This window comes from Hippichthys cyanospilos, chromosome 6 (genome assembly GCF_059441005.1).
Source record: "Hippichthys cyanospilos isolate Australia breed blue-spotted pipefish chromosome 6, RoL_Hcya_1.0, whole genome shotgun sequence".
NCBI classification, from domain to species: Eukaryota; Metazoa; Chordata; class Actinopteri; order Syngnathiformes; family Syngnathidae; genus Hippichthys; species Hippichthys cyanospilos.
The window spans coordinates 1,096,833-1,120,000 of NC_142374.1; the positions used below are offsets into that span (position 1 = coordinate 1,096,833).

Here is a 23,168-nt window from a genome sequence, read left to right on the forward strand (position 1 = left end):
GTTGATATTGTTCATCTTCCGCTGTACCGGCTGCGTTACGCACCCGTTGAGGTTTTTGCGGCGTGTTCCTCTCGCCGATCGGCGGTGCCTCACCTCCGCTCTCGACTCCGTGTCTCTTGCCTGTCTCTGGCTCGCAGCGGTTGCGTCCCGCATCAGCTCTTGCCTCCCGCACCAGCTCTTGCCTCATGCACCAGATCTTGCCTTGACAGCTTTTGTTGCACTTTTCTCATCGTATGGAGGGCTCTGTGCTATGCTCCAGTTGTGGATGTCGCGTTTTGCTGACAGACCCATGGGGTGGCCTGTGTTTTCGTTGACTGACTCGGCACACATTGACACCGTTTCTTTGCCGCAGTTGCGTGTGGACGTGGATGCCACAAGGCTATGTCCGGGGCCCCTCTTGTTGAGTTGCAGTCTCCTTGCCGCCAGTTTGCAGACAAGGTGTGAAACGCCACTCTAAATCTGCCTACTTCTTCCTCTAAGCCAGGTTACACTTCCGGCCAGCAGTGGGTCTCTGGGTTAGAGGATGAGGTTGCCTTTTTGCAGTCCCAATTGGAAGGGATTTCTGCACTGTGGCAGGAGCTCCTCTAGCTGAGTGCCTTGGCTTCCGGTGAGCCGTCATCTTTTCAAGGCACTGTTGCACCTTTACAACGATGTTGATACAATTTCTCTGTCTGCTTCAGAGTAATTCTTCCGTGAGTGAGTTTGATTCAAGGGACTCCACTGTTGATTCCCCTAATTCTGAGAGGGGCTCGTCGCTCACCACAGTGGGTGATGTAGATTCACTTATGTTCCTTTTGCGTGCTGCTTTGCGGGAGCTTCAGGTGGACATTTCTTGTCCCCAGTCTCCCCGGGGAATCCCTTTTTCCGGCGTGGCCGCCCTTCAGCCACCTTCATTGTCCCACAGTGTGGGCATTCTTTTAACTCTCTTGCAGTCCTGTTGGGTCGATACGGGTGCTTTTGTCCACCTTACTTCTGAGGGATGTACATTGGCAGCATTCAGGATGCTGCTAAGAATGAGTTAGACTGCAAGCCTGTTGTGGAGTATAATGTCGCTTCCTTGCTCTTGTCACCAGACAACTCACTCGGTGAACGCGGTATTGTCCTGAAGTACAATATTGCATGGTGGAGGACCTCATTACAAGGGCCTATAATGCTTGCACCCGCTCGGCTCGCATTGGCAACTCTGTCTCGCACCTGTTGTTCGCTGCCATGGCTGTGGCGCAGAAAGGAGACACCGAGTCGGTTTTATCATTTGATGAGGCATGTCTACATGCTTTTACCCTTATAACAAGGGACCATGGGCGGGCGATGTGCTACTTGGTGTGTTTGCACTGCCTTCTGTGGTTGTCTCAGGCGTCCTTGACTGAGTCCTCCAAGCGTAATCTGCAGGACTTCCCTGTAGTCCCTGGGACGTTTTTCGGTTCTGGTGCTGTGGAGACACTGGAACGGTCGCTCAAGGTCTGTGAGGTCGGGGTGCAGCTCTCCAACCGTGACCGAGCTTCGGCCATTTCTGGTCCTCCTTGGTTTCCCGCCTCTGTGCCTCATTAACATGTTCCGTGCCGTGTATGGGGTTGCCAGTTCCTTGCACCTCCCTAAAATGTATGCTGCTGTGGACACTCGCTCTTGGGCGCGCATGCCTGCTGTAAGTGGCATTCGCCCCACGGGTGGATTTCGCTCTGGTCTTTGGGTGCCTGACCCTGGACGCTTGCCCCTCCGGCTCGCGGAGGTCACAGGACTGAGGTGTTGGGCCGGCCGTCAGGTGTTTTTCCCCTCAGCAGCTCAGGCTATGGGTTGCTTTGGGGTCAGACCCCTGGGTGCTTTCCACCCTGTCCCTGGGGTACAGACTGCAGTTCCAACGCCGGCCCCCATTACAATGTAGGGTTCGGGAGAGCCCTTGATCAGGAGCTTACTACTCTCCTGGCCAAAGGGGCAATCGAGCTTGTTTTCCTTCCAAGCCTCACTAAGGGTTTTTTTCCCCTTACTTCCTTGTCCTAAAGAGGACAGGAGGTTTTTGCCCAATTTTGGACTTGAAAGGACTCAATCGTTACCTGAAGAGGTTGTCTCGCGGGGTTCCAGCGCCAGAGAAGTGGCGTCTTCACCCAGAGACTGTGCTCGCTATATGGGCTCCTTTCGGTCAGGTGGTCGACCTCTTTGCCACGCAAGAGTCTACTCGCTTTCGCCTTTGGTTCTTCCTGATGAAGGTCAGCAGTCCACTGGGGAAGGATGCCTTGATGCATCCTTTTAACTCCTATATGCACCCCCCCCCCCCCCCCGGTGCCCTTCCCCTGATCTGGATGGTGCTTCGGAGGGTCCTTCAGGAGAGCCACAATTTGGGGCGGCACGGACGTGGTTCCCTCTGCTCCACAGCCTGTGATTTGCAATCCCATAGCATCTTTCAGCCCGGTCGGATCTGTTCTCCCAGCAAGAGTGGCATCCGCACCATCATTGGCTTCGCCTGTGTGTTTGGCCTCTAAGGGGCCCGACCCATTGCTGAACTGCTGCTCTGATTCAGTCAAGCACACTATTGTCAACAGCAGTGCTTCTTCCACGCAGTTAGTGTACAACAACAGCTGGAAGTTGTTTGTGTTGTGGTACACGATGCTTGCCACGGACCCAGTGGCTTGTCCTGTACCTGCTGTCTTGGAATGTCTGTAGTCTCTCCTGGATAAGGGTCGCTCACCATCCACGTTGAAGGTTTATGTTGCTGCCATTGCGGCTCGCCACGCGGCAGTTGATGGCGACTCGTTAGGGTGCCACCCGCTTGTTTATTCGTTCATGAAAGGGGCCCAGCGTCTCTGACCCAACAGTGCACCACGCACCCCTGCCTGGAACCTGCACGTGGTGCTTAACTCCTTGTGCCTGCCTCCTTTTGAACCCCTGTGTGAGGGGCCTCTCAAGTGGGTTTCTCTGAAGAATGCTTTTTTTGTCCGCCGTTGTCTCGGGGAATTGCATGCCCTGTGTCAGCCCTTCATGCATTAAGTGGCACCCTGATGGAGGTGTGGTCACTCTGTGGCCGAATGCCACTTTCGTTCCGAAGGTGCGAGCCTCTTCCTATGTCAACAAAATTTTGCACATGCTTGTTTTGTGCCCCTGCCTGAGGACGCTGGGACCTCTGCCGACCTCTTGTGCCCTGTGCGAGCACTGCGTTTTTATGTGGATGCTCCGGCGTCGTTTCGTAAGTCGTCTCAACTTTTAGTTTCATATGGGGGACCTTCCAAGGGCTCCCCGCTTTCCAAACAACGTTTGTCTCACTGGATCGTTAACGTGATAACACATGCTTACGAGGATTTGGAACATCCATTACGTTCGGGAGTCTGTGCCCATTCTACTAGGAGTGTCGCTACTTCTTGGGCTGTACTGAAAGAGGTTCCCTTGGAGGATGTTTGTGCTGCTGCTTCCTGGTCGTCACCTGGCACTTTTGCCAGGTTCTACTGTGTGGATGTTGCTGCCCCCCATCCGCTGTCTGTGGTCCTAGGCCCCTCAGGGGTGTCTATGTGAGGTCGCTCCTCGGGGGTGTCTATGTGAGGTTGAGGTGAGTGCCATGGTCTCCTCATGACCATGCTATTATTCGTCATTCCATGCTTCTAGCACCACTTTGGCGGTCTGGAGGAGCGAAATTGAACAAGTTACGTATGTAACAGCGGTTCTATGAGGCCTGGATGACCGCCAGGGTTGCTTGTCACTCGAATCCCTTGTCTCTGCGTTGTTCGCGCGAGTAGGTTCTGAGGGACAGACTACCGAGTGACGCTGCCTTTAGTGACGTTGCCTTATACATGTCCTCAGTGACATATACATGACGTTTTTGACAGTATGCAATCTCGTCTTGCGCGAAGGCTTATAACGTGCTTAGCACCGCCTCTGGCAGTCATCGAGGGCTCATAGAACCGCTGTTACATATGTAACTGTCGTTTTGAGAAATATAAAAAAGAATGGTGAAATGTTTAAAACTGAAGCTGAAGGTGAATTTTTGATTAAAAAAAGGAAAGAAAAAGAATGTACAAGGAAAAAGTCATCAAGACCTCATCATATCTTTACTCCGTTATCACAGGAAGTGTCCATATTTCAGGGGGCGTTGAACTTCATGACAATGAACAATCTCTTGCCTCGCCGGTTGAAAGATTGTCGGAGCAACCACAATATTGTTGGGCAGAGAGAAAGGGCGCAAAGCTGAAGAAGTTAAAAGTATTGGATTGTTATGCTGACAAAGAATGTGCTCTTAAATATATGAAAAGACACTCATGTTGGAAAAGCAATCTAGAGAGAATGTGATTGGAGGAAGGGCAAGAACTATTAGGAGGAAACATTTACAACATTACATTTACAACAGGTAGTAAAGGAGACAGACAATATGATCTCAAGTAAAAACCTGGGATATGCCCTCCAGATGGGTATACTGATGCAGCTAATCAATTACCAATATTAACACTTTACTGCGCACAACGGCCACTCTACGCCGATAGTCTAAAATGGCAAAACAGCTGAAAACGTCCCTAACTACCATTGCTTCAATTCTAAAACAACCCATAAATTTCTTTAAAATCTTGAAAATTCGTTCCCGTTTAAGACTTAAAAATAGAACAAATTAATCAATGCTGCTTCTTTAGGCTATTGACAGAAAGCGGCCGCTGTACCCAGTAAAGTGTTATTAAAAGGGACACAGGGACAGTACATTCCTTGGCAAACACTTGTCCTTGAGGGGTTAACAGCCAGGCTTCCTAGTATCCATGAGGGGGCTAGCAAGATAAGGGCATTTGAAGAAGATACGATGGTTAAACTACTGGCGCTTGGAAAGATTGTTCCAATCAACGTTTTTTATTAAATGTGGTCTACAACAATACATATAAAGAATATCAAAATATTAACTTACATGCACAGCTCAAAATTAGTACACAAGCACGAGACATCACACAAGAATACACCCACACTACAATACCCAACAAGCACCTGACTTGAACATTAAAAGGGAGTAAAACTCACCTCTTGGCACATACAATTATAAATATGCTGGAACACGAATGGTGCACAACTTCGGGGGTACCATGTCATACTTATATATATTATGTGTCTATGTGTGTTTTGGACTATAAGCCGTGACTTTTTCCCCTATGATTTGAGCCCTATGGCTTATAGTCCAGTGCGGCTTATCCGCTGTTTTTTTCCCACCAGTCAAGCAAATGTGTGTATCTGCTCAAGGAGTCAGTTTATGGAACAACTATGAAATATAACTGCAAAGATGTGAATCAATGGCTGTGCTCAAAAAGAGTTTTAAAATATATATTACTAAAAATGTTTAATAAAAATGTCTAAATTGAATAAAATTCTTCTGCCCTTCAGAAGTGCAGTAACACCTGTGATGTTCTAGATTTGGACATAGACTTAGAGCACCCTCTTCTGGTTACTTTGAAATATTGTTTTTCTCAGTAGACGTCAGTTCTATGTGGCAGCACGCAAAGACGACACGTTAATGTTCGATGATTGCTGATCTTATTTTGTTTAGCCTTTGAAGGAAATTCATATTTTTCAAATTCAATATGTCAATAAAATAGTGTGTACATGGAACTGTGTTATTCTAATAAAGGTTGAGACGATGTAGTGTCAGTATAAAGCAGATATGGTCCTGGCCCAGGGGAAGTGGGGACAAGTCGGCACCTCCAAAATGAACAGATGGCATCCCCCGACCAACATTACACCAGGAACAAAAGGCTAGGTGTGGCCTTCAAGAGAAGATATCAGTCAGGGTTTTATGGTGCTCAGACTTCCTCCCACTTCAAAGAATGGCCGGCAGAACAAAGACTTTTGAAGACACCATCCCCACGCAAACAGACCCCCACGCACGCACACACGCACACACCGACAGGCACGCACGCACGTGCACGCACACACACACACACACACACACACAGACACACACACACACACTTGCATTCCACAGTGGGACTAGATGCCCCAAAAGGGTATAAGAACTGAATGTTGAAAGTGAAACGTTCCCATTTTCTGCTCCGACCTGTGGCAGGACTGGCCTGAGGCCTCGTGTACTTTCCCACTCTGTCTGGATTAAATCAATTGTTTCACTATGTTGTGGTATGGGCGATCTTTCAACAAAAACGAACACGCTAGGAACTAGTTTAAGGCAAGAAGCTTTTTCTAGATTCCTTCAGTTGGTGACCCTGATGTGATTCTTGGAAGATCAGGTTGAAAGGACAGAGGAGTGGGCAGAGATTTTGCCGGACTTTGGTCTCCCTGGTGCACCAAAAGAAAGGTAAGCAGAAACCTGTTGTATATCCGAATTCTGCTAGATTGAGTATTCTAAATTTTGGGAGATTGAAGATATGGTGATGTCTCTGTAAGTACTGTAGTTTTATTTGGTGACAGTGAGGGATTTTACTGTGAGTACAATAAATTTTTTGACGCTTAATTTAACCGTGGTAACGAAGGACACGGCTCGCTTAATTTAACCGTGGTAACGAAGGACACGGCTCGCTTAATTTAACCGTGGTAACAAAGGACACGGCTCACTAAATTTAACCGTGGTAACGAAGGACAGGGCTCGCTTAATTTAACCGTGGTAACGAAGGACACGGCCCAATTAATTTAACCATGGTAACAAAGGACACGGCCCACTTAATTTAACCGTGGTAACAGAGGACACGGATCGGTGTTTAGTTTAACTGTGGTAACAAAGGACACGGCCCGATTAATTCAACCGTGGTAAAAGTAGAGGGCACGGATCGGTGTTTAGTTTATCCGTGGTAACAAAGGACACAGCCTGCTTAATTTAACCGTGGTAACGAAGGATACGGCCCGATTAATTTAACCATGGTAACCGTTAGAGGACACGGATCAGTGTTGAGGTTAGTGACAAAGGCTCCATTGACGACAATCTCGAGAGATGAGTATGCCACCAGTGAATTCGGAGGAAGAAAGGGATGCAGAATGTTGTAAATTTGGTTGTGAAAGTTATGGTGGAAGATGGCATAAAACAATGGATGAGTTATGGAAGGAACTAGAAAGTCGGTTGTTAGCATGTGTGGAAAAGGAGAAGCAAAAAAGTAAAACAAGCAGAGTGGACAAAAGTGTGGGTGAAATGGAAGGAGGATAAAAAGGTTAATAGAGATAAATGTACATTTGCACATTTGGCTAATGATTTTCAAATGGCAGAAAGGGAAGTCATTGCAGTGGAAAAAGAGTTGAGGGAGAAGATAGAGGAAAGTGGATGGATAAAGAGGAGAAATATAACCAGAGAAATAAAGGAGTATGATAACTTGCGTCGCAGTTTGCATAAAATGTGTTTGATGATGACTGCTGTGGCTGCTGGTCAGGAGGAAAAAGAGGGTCACTTTGACCCACCATTGGGGGTTGCAAAACAGGGCAGGACCGCTGCACCCCCCCGAGCACACTGAGCCATCCCAAACTGCATCTAATGGGTAAAGATTGGCTTTGCTAGCCTCAGTTTACAAACTGGGCAGGGGAGAAACTTTTGTAGGGACTGCAAATACTGAAAGGACTGACAGACTAAAACTTGTTGTAGAGGACATAGGCGGAGGAAATTGACAGGAAATCGTGGTGATTGACCAGACGACCCCCCCAACCCAAAGACATACAACGGGACAGAGCAGTTAGACAGGCGAACTGTGGACAATGTGCATCCCAAGGTCCAGAGTGGTTGTCCTTAGAGGACAAATTAAGAGCCAGTACGGCAAAAGATCACACGAAGCAGCAGGAGGGTGTAGACACAAACATTGAGACAGGGGAGGGGGGGGGGAACCCATTGTTTGATTTCACACTCCCCCCTCCAACTGACCCCCCACCTCTTGCCACATACATGCGACGCACGCACTCAACAGAGGATGACTGGAGAAGACAAGCAACAAATGACAACAACTGGTTGACCCCTAATTATGAAAAGAGTCAGATCAGACCACAATCTGAATGTCAAACTAGACCATCTGATAGATATACCCGACGAATGAGAAATAACCCCATTAAACCAGCCCCTCGTGGGTTAGTTTATCAAGAAATGACGTTGAAAAATTTAGATTTTTTGCAGAAGAGGCTCCCCGCATTAATGGGCGGCGCCAAGCCCTGGATCCAAGCTTTCAAGAGACACACTGATGGTATGAATTTGGCTTGCGGTGACATGGTAAGATTAATCCAGGCATGTTTTTCCTCAATTCACCAATCTGACGAAGTCCTGAGGCGTTCCAGCCTTAATATGGTTGAACCCAATTGGTTGTTTGCTCCTTTCACCATGCGACTGTTTGCTGTGCTCCAGGATCTCTTTCCTTCTTCCGCGTCAGCCGCAGCAAAACTTCCAGACTTGAAACCCACCATGGATCCCGCTGCACACCTCAATGCCTGCCAGGCCGCGTTGACAGATAAGACCAGTTCACATCCATCTTGCGACAAGCCGCTTGGCGTGATTTGTAGACATGTGCATCTAGACACACTTTCCATGGAGGTCAGGGAGAAGCTTTCTGAAGACCCTGATCTGCTGGAAGGTAATGACGGTTATTTTAATCAACATGTGACTCCCCACATAAAATTATATGTTCACAGGCAAAACAAATCAGATGAGGGAGTGAAAGGAATGCAGGAACGGCTTCTGAGACTTCAATTAGCACAAGCGCGGAAAAAAGCAAAGGACACAAAGTCCAAAAAGGGGGTGGCGGGTCAACGGATGTGGATGGTTGAGGGACGGCCGGCGAGAGGCAGAGGGGCGTGTCGTGGAAGGGGGAACACCAACGGAGGTCAAGGCGGCTCTCGCCAAGCTCCAAATAAAGGCTACTTCAGGTGTGACGGTATGGACCATTGGTGGAGACAGTGCACGTTTCCTTGGCCAGAATAAAGCCAGCACCAGGGCCCTCCTCCCCCGAGGGGAGACAGAGGAAGACAACCTCCACGAAGCAAGGACTTGGGCAGCATGGCCCTGCACCCTGGCGACAGCAATAACTGAGCAAGCCAAACCAGCAGGCGGTCATCAGCCACCTGTATGCAGATGACGATGACTGGGCCAAAGATGGGTTTTGTTGGTCTTCCCACAACTCTACCTGTCTCCACACCACAAAATGACTTCTTTTGCTGGACAAACTCTCATCCACCGCTTGGTGTTGACTGAAAATCAAACACCTATTCATCGCATGTGGCAAGACCTATGAACAAAGACACAAGCAGCCATCTACATGAACTAAAGGACGGAGGGAGTGTCTACTTGACGTTCCTGCGGTGAAAACCCTGAATCGACTTGTTCTCCTCCTGCCTCAGCCGACCCTCTCCATCTCACACTGTTGTATGCCCGCAACAATGATTTAATTATTAGGAAGCATTTCAAACAATCAAAGGCGATGAGTGGAACTTGACTAGTCACCAAATTGTTGTGGAGAGACGAGGCATTGCGACATACACATCACTGACAAATAAGCAATCTCAATTGTTCATGATAGGTGAGTCATTCACACCACACATAACTGGCTGTAGGCGCAGGCTGGGAGGCAGGTGAATTGGGACCCATGGTGTGGTAATTCCAATTGGCCAGTGATTGAACACAAAGTGAAATTTCCTTGGTAATGTATTCCCAGAGCAATGAATGTTTTTGTATCGAGGTTGACGCTGTGGATCCCGGGTTGCTGGAGCATGTCACACGCTCTCGATTTCACGGCAGGGAGCTCGCGGACCACAAGGACGCCGCTTCGCTTTTGGACAAGTTGCCGGACTCGTTGTGGTCCGGAGGCCCCGCTGACATAAGTTTTTGCCACCCCGTTCTTCCGGTACCATTCAAAGTGACACATCATCATTTTGGCGTGCTCCAATGCACATGCAAACCTAAGTCGGCAGGTCGCATTATTAACACTTTGATTAATGTGGGAGGTCGAAGTCCTTGAGTTATCAGACTTCTCCTTTAACACTCCCATTCTCCTAATTTTGAAAGCGGATTGTGTATATTACCATATGGCATATGACCTTCGGAAAATTAACAAAAAGACTGAAAACTCCTTGCATTCTTGTGCCGCGATCAAACATCGCTGTTTGAGCGGGTTGAGCCCGACAATGCAATGGTTCGCTGTGATTAAATTGGCTAATGCATTTTCTGACTGCTACTGGCAGAAGAGTAAAGACAATATTTTGCTTTTAGATTTAACGGCTGTACATTACAATACACACGCGTCTCCCAAGGCAGGAGGCTAAGCCCTGGGATTTTCGAAATAAGTTTTTGCGCGAAGTGCAACAAACGGAAGAGGTACCGGAGGGCGCTTTTTGATCCAAAATGTTGACAACTTATTAATTGGTGAGTTGGCTTAAATCCGTTTGACAACTACTCCTTTATATATTACTCGACTTGGTAAATTGGGGTTCAAAGTGTCACAGAACAGGTTACAGTGAAGCTGACGACAAGTGCTATTTTTGACATGACTGCGTTGAGATGTCTGGCTTTTAAGTCTCGGGTCGTCAAGACTTTCGTGGTGTCCTCTCCGAGGGGATAGGGTCTCCTTCACCAACGGCTGTTGCTGGAGGAAAACTTTAGGACCTGCTTGTCAACGCCGCAGGTGTGGAGGCCCCTGACCCGGAGGAACCGACCTCAGACCTCCAGACCGTTTCGACGATCAGCGACTTCCGGCGGTGGAATTAAAGGCCGTGTGGGTAGCCCTTGAATTGGCAGAACGGTAAAAGGTGACAATTTTTTCTGATTTGACTTGTGTAGTTGGTTGCCTGTAAATGGACCTTTCTGCCTGGCAGAGTCAAGTGTTTGTTACAGCTACCAGGGATCTAGTGGCTCACATGGACTTGGTTGGACAATATGAAGGACAGACCAGCAGAGGTGGCAGTCAGTGGCACGGGGAAAACCTAACCTACCAACGCAGAGGCTAAAGCAGCTATGAGTGACCAGTCTGAGATGTCGGGACTTGGCGTTTAAAGAGGTAAAAGTGAGTTGAGCGTGAAGTGGTTACGTATGGAGAACAAATGAGGCTTTGGTTCAGCCCGCCGAGAGGGCCAAGACGTGTGGTGCTGCCACTTGGCGACTGCATGGTTGTGTCTTGGACGACACCCATGGAGTGACCCACAAAAGTAATGTGTCCATATTGTCTAGACTCCGTCACTGGTGGCACCCTGATCTGCTCGCTAAAAGTTTTAGTTTAAGAATTAGACATGATTTGTCATGAAGGAAAAGAATTGTTGTATAAATGAATGGAGTGTATGGAATGTTAGACAGAGTGAAAAGAATTGACGTATAAATGAATGGAGTGTATGGAATGTTAGACAGAGTGAAAAGAATTGTATGAATGAAATGGGGTGTATGGGATGTTAGACTTAAGAGTGTGGGCCCCACGACTAAAACAAAATTACATCAAACAGGAACCGGCCGGTGCCCAATAATGTAGTGGACTATACTGACATGTTGGTCTAAGTCCAGGGCAAAAGGTACCTTTTTAATTATTTTTCAGTTATTGTCGAGACTTTCTCAGGATCAATTAATCAATCAATTATTGTCAAGACTTTTTCAGGATCCCCAAAGACCTAACCCTGTGCTGAATAGGAGGCGCTGTCTTTGATCAAAGCTCTTATCAATCGGCTCACAGGTTCCCGCGGATCGTTAGATCTAACAGTGGCTCACATTTCACTCCAACCTCATTGGCTACGGTTGAGGAAATGATGGGCCCCAAACATAAATTTGGGCCAATGTGGTATTCACAATCACAGGCCCATGTGGAGCGCATGAATACAACTCAAACAACGCCTCACATATAGGTGCGCTCAGACAGGGCTGAATTGGCTCCAAGCCCTGTCGTTGGCGTTGTTTTCCATCAGACAATCTGTAAATCACCAGAAAGGGTTCACACCTTTTGGACTCCTGACTGGCCGTCTGATGCCGGGTCCATCCTTGGGTTTGCTCCGCCCAGACCTGGATCCCTAAAGGGTATAGACCCTACTGGGAGCAGCTGTCGTCACTGGGCTCTTCTCTTTGCATTGTGCATCTGCCAGTGTGAGAGGAGGGCACATTCGCCGGACCTTCCATTGGTTGGGTCCATTCAAAATTAGTGCATGGACCTCTTACGACACAGGTGTCAAAGTCAAGGCCCGGGGGCCAGATCCGGCCCGCCACCTCACTTTTTGTGGCCCTTGAAATGCTTATTTGACTTCAGGTTTCTGACTAAAATACCAAAATTGCAAGCTGTCTTTAACTTTTAAAAAATTTGGGGGAAGAAAAACAAACATTTTCTTATTCTCCAAATCTCTTTGGAACAGTTTTTGCCGGCTTCTGATATCAAATCTTGGTAAAGGTGTGATCAACACACTTAAAATGTATTTGAATTCACAGTCATTCCGGCCCTCTGACAGAAACTATCAATACAATGTGGCCCAAAATAAAAATTTTGTTTGACACCACTGTCTTACGAGGTTCAGCTGGGCTCATTGGGGGACAGGTGGTACCACGTGTCAAAGACATGTCCTGCCCCTTTGAGAATTAGTTTTTGTGGATTATTTTTATTTTTTGCTGTTTTGTTTTTATATGTTCTTCTCTCATTTTCTTTTTCCATTCAATCTTTATTCCTGAAGTCTGCTTTGTGGGGTTGTTTATGTATTTTTTGAGGGTGTTCAATTGTTTGTCTAACAATTTAACAAAAGGGGGTACGCTGTCCAGGGATATTATGGAATAGTATTCCTGCAATTGAATTATGTTCATGTAACGTTTTGAGTGCTTCTATGCATTTTGAGTTTGGTGCTTCAACATGAGTGTTTTACAGCCTTCCTAAAGCCACTGGTGGTCCTGGCTCCCCCGGAGCCGACGTGCGATTGCTGCCTTTGATGTAGGAGGTAACGTTTGGGGTGCAGCGGACGACCCCACCAATTTAGATGCAATCGGCATCCTCCGCAGGTCCCAACAAAGCGTGCAGCTAGATAACAGCAGGGTTTGAAAGTACTGTATATTGGTTGAAACCACACCCAATGGAATGCAATTGGTCAATCTTCAGCATGACCAAATTTAGCCTCTTGTGTAACCAATGTCTGTTAAGTTGAAAACTATGTCCAGGGTGGACAACGACCTCTTCCATTCTGTCATGTCATCGTTTTGGGCGCATGGAAGGGCTTTGTTGTCACTTTGGGAACCACAGTTTTGATGGTTTTGGGTGAGCTATCGCAGGGTGGTTTTTGTTTTGTCTCTTGCTTCAGTCGTTTGTTCCCAGGATCATGCACGTGGCTTTCGGGGACAAGGACCCGATTGGGCAACTACATCTTGTGTCGCTGGATCCTGACCCAATTCATGTGGAGGCAGCTGGCTGTCCTCCTGGCTATGGCACATTTGCCATGTGTATATATCCTTTTGGTGTGTGACCTCTAATAATTAGAGGTCAATTGGGGGATTGAAGGAAATTCATATTTTTCAAATTCAATATATCAATAAAATAGTGTGTACATGGAACTGTGTTATTCTAATAAAGATTGAGACGATGTATTGTCAGTATAAAGCAGATACGGTCCTGGCCCAGGGGAAGTGGGGACAAGTCGGCACCTCCAAAAGGAACAGATGGCATCCCCCGACCAACATTACACCAGGAACAAAAGGCTAGGTGTGGCCTTCAAGAGAGGATATCAGTCAGGGTTTTATGGTGCTCAGACTTCCTTCCGCTTCAAAGAATGGCCGGCAGAACAAAGACTTTTGAAGACACCATCCCCACGCAAACAGACGCACGCACACACGCACACACCGACAAGCACGCACGCACGGGCACGCACGGGCACGCACGTGCACGCACACACACGCACACACCGACAGGCACGCACGCACGTGCACGCACACACACACATACACACACTTGCATTCCACAGTGGGACTAGAGGCCCCAAAAGGGTATAAGAACTGAATGTTGAAGGTGAAAGGTTGCCATTTTCTGCTCCGACCCGTGGCAGGACTGGCCCGAGGCCTCGTGTACTTTCCCACTCTGTCTGGATTAAATCAATTGTTTCACTATGTTGTGGTATGGGCGATCTTTCAACAAAAACGAACACGCTAGGAACTAGTTTAAGGCAAGAAGCTTTTTCTAGATTCCTTCACCTTGGACGAGAATTGTTCTTAAGTACAGAAGTTCTCAAAATTATGACACTGTTCATCTGTTTTGTTTATTGTTAGAGATATTGGAAATAAGAGAATTTTTTCGTTGTGCAACTTGTTTGTTAGCTCGAGAGGTGCTATGTATCATTAGCTGATTACATGTGTTATTTTTCTAGTTTTACGGCGACCTAAAGAGGGTAATAATCAATGGCCATTGTTCAAATAAAGTAGAGCAAAAGGAAAGACAGTCTGCTTGTTAGAAACATCGTTATCCCGCCGTCTAGCTGGCGAAAAAAACGACGCTTCGGAGTGAGGACGGCATAAAGATCTTGTATAAAAGTTTGTGTTCGATATACAGTATAGGGCCTATACTGTATATCGAACACAAACTTGCCTACTGTACAGCACACGTGTCAAACTCAAAGCCTGGGGGCTAGAACCGGCCCGCCACATCATTTTATGTGGCCCGACAAATGCTGATTTGATTTCAAGTTTCTAGCTAAACTTTGCAGGTTGTCTTAAAAAAACTTTTGTTCCAAATCTATCTTTTGAAAAGTTTTTATCGGCCTCTCTTTTCAATACTAGGTAGGGATGTAAACGAGCGAAAACGGCGTTTATTAGACACTTTTTTCCACTTTTAAGTCCTAAATTCAGGATTTTAGAGAAATTCGGGGGTACGTTAAAATTTAAGCAATGACTGTTAAAGATGCTTTTATAGACCATTTTTAGATGTCTATAAAAGCATCTAAAAAAAAAAGCATTCTGTCCCTCTGACAGAAACGACAACGTATAACTACAACGTGGCCCACGATAAAAATGAGTTTACTGTACAGTATATATATGACTGTACAGTCGGCCCCCGGTTTATGAACACCCTCTTTTACGAACATTTCGACTTACGATATTTTATTGGCCGAACGCCTTTATCTAGCTTGATTGCACAGCTGGTCGGGACGGAAGGAAGGAGAGAAAATGAGTGAAAAACGGAAGGAAGGAATGTTGTGAAGACTTTGCAAACTTTATCTGTTAGACATGGCTTCTAAAATTGCAAGTGGCGGTAAAGGAAGAAGTAAGAGGATGATGACAATAGAAACGAAGCAGGAGATAATAAAAAAATACGAAGGAGGCACACGCATAGTTAACCTTGCTCTGAGTATGGACATAACCGCTCGGCAATCTTCTAAGGGCAAGACTTTCCTTGCCGGGGGACGGACCTCGCTCGACAACAAAATTGAGAGGCTTCTTCTATTATGGATTAAAGAGAAGGAAATCGCCGGTGATAAGTTCTAGTTTGAGAAAAGTTCCCGTTTAAGAAAATAAATCAATAAATTCTGCAGGTTGGTCTCTGTTCCCCTCCGCCTCCACCCAGCTCAAGTCACGTCGCCCCAAAGGTAAATGTCATTTTTCCTTTGTATATGTTATTTTATTTAACTGTACAGTAGATTATGTTACTCATTTTTAATATGTGTATAAAGTCGTGATGTTTTTACCTAAGGTTTTTGCACGCGTTGCACGCATTCACTAATTAACATAGGTTTGGATTGTCCGTCATACGAGCAGTTCAAGTTACGAGCGTAGCCGCTGAACGGATTAAGTTCGTAACACGGGGGCCCACTGTATTTATAATATTATGATTGTATGTTATTTATGTGCAGTGTGTGCAATGTTCAATAAATGAATCAATCAATTAAACAATGAGAAACAGAATGCTGTTAAAGAGAGGACGTTGTAGTTGGTAGATGTGAAGGGAATCATATATTAGGTTGTTATCATTATGTGCTTAGTTCATTGTTACCCATTTATGCAATCCTAGTTCATCTTGACCCTGTCCTTAGATAGAACTGTTGACGCACGAAAATGTGAGCCGGGACCTTGGCCCAGCTGCCGGTGGCGCCCGGCTGGCTCTTTTGTTGTGTCTTGTAATCTGCTATGCTTCTACTCAATAAAAGCCAGGGGGGGACGGCTGGGCAGTGAAAAACTAGCGTTGGAAGACCCACGAGTTACATTTGCCCAAGCTTTTTTCCCTATGCCCGGCATAGAAAAGTCAATCTTGGCTGGTCTGAGTTACTCTTTTTGCTGTTTAAGCAGCTAGGCTTGTCCTAGTCTTCTTTTCTGAGATTTCTCTGACAGTAGACGATTTAAAAAAATATGTATACATTTTTTTTTAAACTTTCATACACCATCTTTTTGGATAAATATTTGGTGTTATGACCTGCGGCTTAGTGCAGTGCGGCTTATCCGTGACAAAAGATGTTTTTTTTTGGTCAGTTTTTGCTACTGAGTTAACCTATTCATTGACTGCCCAGTAAAAATGCATCATTGTTCAATGACGACCAAACTCTTGACATCCGTGGTACAGGACCGACCAGCCCATATCAGGGGGTTCAGTAACCCATACCCTAAAGCACTCTCCACATAACTCCCGAAGGTTCACAGTCAAACACCGTTTACTACTGCACAAAACACATGTAATTGGTTGGGGGAACTCCCATGCACCCTCGAGGATCTTGCCGAGGGGTGTAGAGCTGAGTCAAATACCAAGTTACTCCACCTGATTCAGAGGTTCCACTTTCTGACTAACCCCGCTCCCCAACCCCTGAATAGACCTTACCAGAGAAGCTGAGAACTGTGATCCCTCTATGGTCGGAACACACTCTCCAGTGCCCATCATTAAAAAGGAAGACCACCTCCATAGTCTCCTGAGCAGAGGCTCTCTCCTGATTGTTGCGGACAACCAACATCCAAAGAATAACAATAATAAAAAAAGAACATAGCTTGGGTTCAGATAGGGTAGCCATTCCTCCCAGTCATGCCCCTCCAGGTCTCACTATCATTGCCCAGGTGAGCAATGAAGTCTGCAGAACGAGGGAGTCCTAGAGGGGGCAATATGCAACACAGCCTCCAAAGAGTCTGGGCACTCTGAATTGTTGATTCATGCATAGGCATTGTCAGGGCCCATCCAATAAGGCTAACCTCTCACCACCGGGGTAAACCCCAAAGTACATGAAGTGAGCCGAGGGGCAATAGGTAAGTCCAAACCTGCTCTGTGGCTCTCACCATGGGAAGCCCCATAGAAAAAGCCTCAAGAGTACTTGTACCAAAGCCCAAGCTCGGAGTGGAGGAACACCGACTTTATCTAGACAGAAACCATCTGCCTCACACACCAGCTCAGCCTCCTTTCCAGCCGAAGCAGTGTCATTCCATGTACTTAGAACTAGCTTCACTAGCCTCGGATCGGACTGCCTAGGTGCCCGTGTTTGGCCACTGCCATGCTCAAACAGTACCCACCCATTTTGGCCCCTCCCACTGGTAGTGAGCCCATGGGAAGGGGTACCCTGGCTGTCCTTTAGGGCTGAGCCCAGATGGGCCCCATGGGTGTAGGCTTAATCACCAGGTGCTTACCAAAAAGGCCCACCTCAAAGCCTGGCTACAGAGGGAGGCCCCGATGACCCACATTCAGGCAAAGGAAATTTTAATATTAAGATTGCACTCATCATAAGGAGTCAAGAAAAATGATGGGGATTAAATTACACAGATATTTTACTTAATTGCAAAGTAACATCCATCTTGTCACTGCACGAGAATCCTAATATAGTAGGACATAGTAGGCCACATGGTAGGCCACAGAAAAAATATTGTAAAAGGAAACTCAAAGTTTGTTGTTACAATTTAAATGCTGTACACATAAATTGGTCGGTCCAATTGTGCTTTTTTTTCTAAATAAATAATGATACAAATGAGGGAAACTGCAACGCACCTGTCCGATAGATCACTGTCGGCCTCCTTGTCCGCTTGCTGCTTATTAGCAGGAAAAACCGCCATCTCTGGCCCCTCAAATTCTAGGGACAAAGTCACAATCAATGCACTTAACATTAGAAAGCCCAAACAAGGGCCACTTGGTTTTGCTACCTATAAATGCCACCAGAGAGCCAATCGGCAGGAAGAATTTGAGCACACATCCTAAATCGCCTGAGAACAGCTAATTTTGTTAATTAAATCAGGCATACCGTGTTGAGATGAAGTTGCAAAACAATTTTATTTTTACCCGTTTACAGCTGATTTAGAGCGAAAATCCTTCCTGCTGATTGGCTCTCCGGTGGTCTTCATAAGTAGAAAAGCCAAATGTTGGGCATTCTAGTGAGGAAGACAAGATGGGCCAAAGAAGATACAAAAAAAAAAAGAGGGTTAGAGAAGATGGTTAGAGAAGAAAAATGTTGAGGTTCGGACTCAATAGTTGGTTGGAATGGATGTATTTTGGCAAAGTCCGATTATGTCTATATAAGCCAGTCCTTTACAAATAGTGGGGCGGACCCCCTGTGTGTGTGTGTGTGTGTGTGTGTGTGTGTGTGTGTGTGTGGGGGGGGGGGGGGGGGGGGGGGCTTTGTTTTTGGCATGTGAAGTGCAATTCATATTAAATAAGGATTGGCATTTTTTTTAATGAAAGTTTGATGAACTTTAGTATTGGTATTTTGTTAGTTAAAAATAAAGTTTTAGGTTTACTCATACATTATTTATGGTTAATTTTATTATAGTCGAAGAGGAGGGTGGGGAATAGCATGAAAGGTTTTGTCTTTCTTTGAGTTTCTTTTTAAACTCTGAGATGGGCTCTCTGATCAGGGTCTGAGCTGATCTGGTTGAAGTCACCAAGGTGGAATCTGCCTGGGGTTCCCAAAGGCTCTGGATGTTGTGGGGCAGCGCCTTTAGACAGGCCTCTACAACATCGCTTGGACACCAGGGACAGTGCCTCTGGATTAGCAAACTGGGCTGGAGGTCCCCCTTTTGAGTAGGACTCGAGGGTGTGTTTCAACCAAAGAGGGATCACATCTCTCATCGTCCTTAGTAGATTCAAGAGGAGTAGAGTGATTTTTGTCTCGGCCATGGAACAGAGGACTAGCAATACACCCTTGGCAGAATCCTCGAGGATGCAGGAGTTTGCCCAACCAGCTTACTTGGAGAAGGCATTCAATTGTGTCCTTCGGGTAGTGCTGTGTGCAGTGCTTGTGGAATAAGGGGTACCAAACCCTCTGATATGGGCTGTTTGGTCCCTGTACCACCGATGTCTGAGTTTGGTCCACATTACTAAAAACAATTTGGAATTATATGCAGGGAGGGTTGGACTCCGCCAAGGTTGCCTTTTATCATTCATTCTGCTCCTTTACCTTTATGGACAGAATTTCCAGGTGCAGCCAAAGCATTAAGAAGGGCTGTGCGATTATGTCCAAAATAATAATCACGATATTTTTGGATGATATTGAAATCATGATAATTAATCACGATTATCATGTTTGGTCAAACATGCCTATTTAGTGCACTTTTTTTAAACAAACAATATAACAACAGGGCTTCAAAGCTTGCTAATAATAAACTATAATATATAAAGTAAATAATTAAAACAAGAAATGGAAAAACATAGCAAACAGGGCACACAAGGCAACACAGTAACTTACTTGATGAGTGAAAACCAATGAAAAAAAAATTACAGTGGGCCCCCGGGTTACGAACTTAATCCGTTCAGCGGGTACGCTCGTTTCTCGAATTGCTCGTATAGCGGGCAATCCAAACCCATGTTAATTCGTGAATGCGTGCAACGCGCGCCGAAGCCTTAGGTAAAAACGACACACTGTATATATATATTAAAATTGAGTGACATCATCTGCTGTACACTTGCATTATATAATAATTGCAATGGATAAATAGCTTTTACCTTTGAAACGACGAGACTTGAGCTGTGTGTAAGCAGAGGGGTGCAGAGTCCAACGCTCAAAGATAACACGGCGATAGATATGCTATTGGTCTTACAGTGTTACAGTAACTCTTTCAGTCAGGGTGCAAATCACGCAGATACTAAAACATCATCCTCTTATTTCTTTCTTTACCGCTGCTAGTAATTTTAGAAGCTATGTCTAACAGATAAAGTTTGCAAAGTCTTCACAACATTCCGTTTTTCACTAATTATCTCTCCTTCCTTCCATCCTGTCCCATCAAGCTAGATAAAGGCGTTCGGCCAATAGCATATCGGCATTTCTGTGATTGACGTGTGACGCCGGCCAATAGCATCTCCGTGAGTGAGACCGGGTGACCTTAATCGACCAATAGCATATTCGCATCTCCGTGACTGACTGATAATTATTCGCACTTTTTTTTTAAACGGTTGGAATGTATTGACAATTAATTTAAAAAAAAAACACACATTTAAACCAATGACAATTCTTTGTCCTGCAATCGGCACATTTAATTTCATGTCAGCTGTTTTTCCCTTTAGCTGTACAAACACTACACTTAAATGGTAATATATTTAGACACCGTGAGTGAGACAGTCAGTGTGACGTTCTAAGAGCAATAGCGTTCACGTAACTGCCACAAGTATCTACTGATGATTGATAATGTTGCTACTGTTGATTTTATTGACACAGTTAAACGAGAACATTTCTACATACTCATTGGCCGGCATGTCGAATTGCTCGTAAGGCGAGAGGTTTGTTCGTAAGCGGAGGACAAAAATCTCCCTGATCCACGCTCGTAAGGCGAATTGTTCGTAAATCAGGGTGCTCGTAAGCCGGGGGCCGACTGTATGTCTATTTCGAACCAAGCAAACATTACAACAGCCTGTAACAACACCCACAACATTCTTAAAGTATTTTTGCAAGAAAAAAAAAACACAAACGAACCAGTCACTCGCACTCGAAGTAGTAGGATGGACTCAGCAGTCAAAATGCCATTTTTGGTCATTTCAAAACTCAATTTATTCTATTTTTTGCACATCAGATTTTCCAAAATGGGTCTCATTTGACAGCGAGCAAGGAATATATCAGGAATCAGGTGAGAAATTCACCTGATTCTGGCGCTGATGGGTCAAAGACCTTCACCGGACCATTTGATATCTCTTACCTAGATTTATTTTATAGTAAAATGATAGTTCAAGTGTAAACTCTCATTGTCATTATGATTGATCATGTACAGATTTAACTTTGACTTCCGGGCACCGGTAACATGACCGTAGCTGCCACGAGACTTCAAAGGATTGAAAGGGGGAAACGTTCAGTTACCGGAAGGTTTCATTATTTAATATTTGAATAAATATGTGTACTGCAGTAGTTTCACGTCCGTGGCAAGTGCATTGTTAGCGGCAATCCCCAAACCACGTAAGGGTTGTCGTCAAGCTGAATGAATCCTATCAGGTATTTTTACCCTGTGGGACTCCAGAGGCAGTTGATAGGTACCGACTGGCCAAGCGGTGTGCGGCTTCAACGGTGTGGGGGGAGTTCGGTGAGACTATGCAAAACGACTTCCGGACGTCTTCGAGGAAATTCTGGTCCACAAACTGGCGTCTCAGGAGGATAAAGCAGTGCACCATCAACACTGTGTATAGTGGGGATGGGGCGCTGCTGACCTTGACTTGGGACGTTTTGACCCGGTGGGCAGAACACTTCAAAGACCTCCTCAATTCCACCAAATCGTCTTGCCCGGAGGAAGCAGAGTCTGGAGGCTCCAAGGTGCAATCTCCCATCTGTGGGGCTGAAGTCACATGAGATCCACCCAGAGTTTCTAAAGGCTCTGGATGTTGTAGGGCTGGCCTGGCTGACACACCTCTGCAACGTCGAGTGGACATCGGGGACAGCGCCCCTGAATTAACAGACTGGGGTGGTGGTACCCCTTTTTAAGAAGGGGGATCAGAGGGTGTGTTCCAACTACAACGGGATCGCACTCCTCAGCCTTCCCGGTAAAATCTATTCAGGGGTGCTGGTGAGGAGGGTCCGTCTGGGAGTCGAACCTTGGATTCAGGAGGAGCAATGTGTTTTTTTTCCCGGCCGTGGAACAGTGGACCAGCTCTACACCCTTGACAGGATCCTCGAGGGTGCATGGGTTAGGGTTCCATCTAGTCCCATCTCGTCTACATGTGTCTTGTGGACTTGGGGAAGGCTTTCGACCGTGTCACACGGGGAGTTCTGTGGGGGGTGCTTCGGGAGTACGGGGTACCAAATGCCCTGATACGGGCTGTTCAGTCCCTGCACCACCGATGTTTGGTCCGCATTGTCGGTGGTAAGTCGAATCAGTTTTCAGTGGGGGTTGGACTCTGCCATGGCTGCTCTTAATCACCGATTCTGTTCATTACTTTTATGGAGAAAATTTCTAGGCGCAGTCGAAGCATTGAGGGTGTCCGGTTTGGGAATCTCAGCATTGCATCTCTGCTATTTGCAGACGATGTGGTGCTGTTGGCTTCTTCTGACCGTCTGCGGTAATGCGGACTCTGTACTGGTCTGTCGTGGTGAAGAGAGAGCTGAGCCGAAGGGCAAAGCTCTCTATTTACCAGTCGATCTACTTTCCTGCCCTCATCTATGGTCACGAACAGTGGGTCGTGACCAAAAGAGCGTGATCCCGGATAAAACTGGCCAAAATGAGTTTCCTCCACAGGGTGTAAGGGCTCTCCCTTAGAGATAAGGTGCGGAACTTGGTCATCCAGGAGGAACTCAGGGTCGAGCCGCTGCTCCTACGCGTTGAGAGGAGCCAGTTGAGGTGGTTCGGGCATCTGGTTAGGATGCCTCTCGGAAGCTTCCCTGGTGACGTGTTCTGAGCATGTCCCGCTGTAAGGAGGCCCCGGGCACGATCCAGGACACGCTGGAGGAATTCTGTCTCTTGGCTGGCTTGGGAACACCTTGGGATCCTCTTGGCGGAGCTGGATGAAATGGCCGGGGAGAGGGAAGTCTGGGCTTCCCTGCTGAGGTTGCTGCCCCGCAACCCGACCCCAGATAAGCAGAAGAAAATGGATGAATGGATGAGTGGGCTGGATGGAGTAGGAGGTCTACAGATGAGTCGGTGCAGTGTCTACTGTAATGCGGTCTGTGGTGGTGAAGAAGTGTTTAACAGTCGCCCAGGGTTACTGTTTTTCATCATAGTTTTCAGAAATTTTGGGACTGTCTTAGTTTTCAGACATTTAATGAGCGACTGCCGCTGCCACTGTCAACAACGTTTGCCTGTTTATACAGCAATGTTAGCAAGATTACTCGCTGAAGTGCCGCTGAGTCCATGTTTGGATGTGAAAAAGCTGGGCTTCGAAAATCCCAGCACTCCCACAGGCAATCCTAGCGAGGACTGATGCATGGAAGCTATCGTTTAACCCCTT

At 46.4% G+C, this 23,168-nt stretch overlaps 1 protein-coding gene and 1 pseudogene across 3 annotated transcripts in view; one reads left to right on the plus strand and one right to left on the minus strand.

The window, feature by feature from the left end:
• Positions 1-23,168, minus strand: part of znf276 (zinc finger protein 276) — a 71,580-nt gene that overhangs the window by 25,534 nt on the left and 22,878 nt on the right. For all 3 annotated transcript variants that reach the window (XM_088416548.1, XM_088416546.1, XM_088416549.1), the window contains one exon: positions 17,805-17,886. In XM_088416548.1, coding sequence (XP_088272674.1) covers positions 17,805-17,886 — 82 coding nt within the window. The remainder of the gene's footprint in view (positions 1-17,804; positions 17,887-23,168) is intronic.
• LOC148421807 (uncharacterized) lies at positions 8,101-8,954 on the plus strand (annotated as a pseudogene).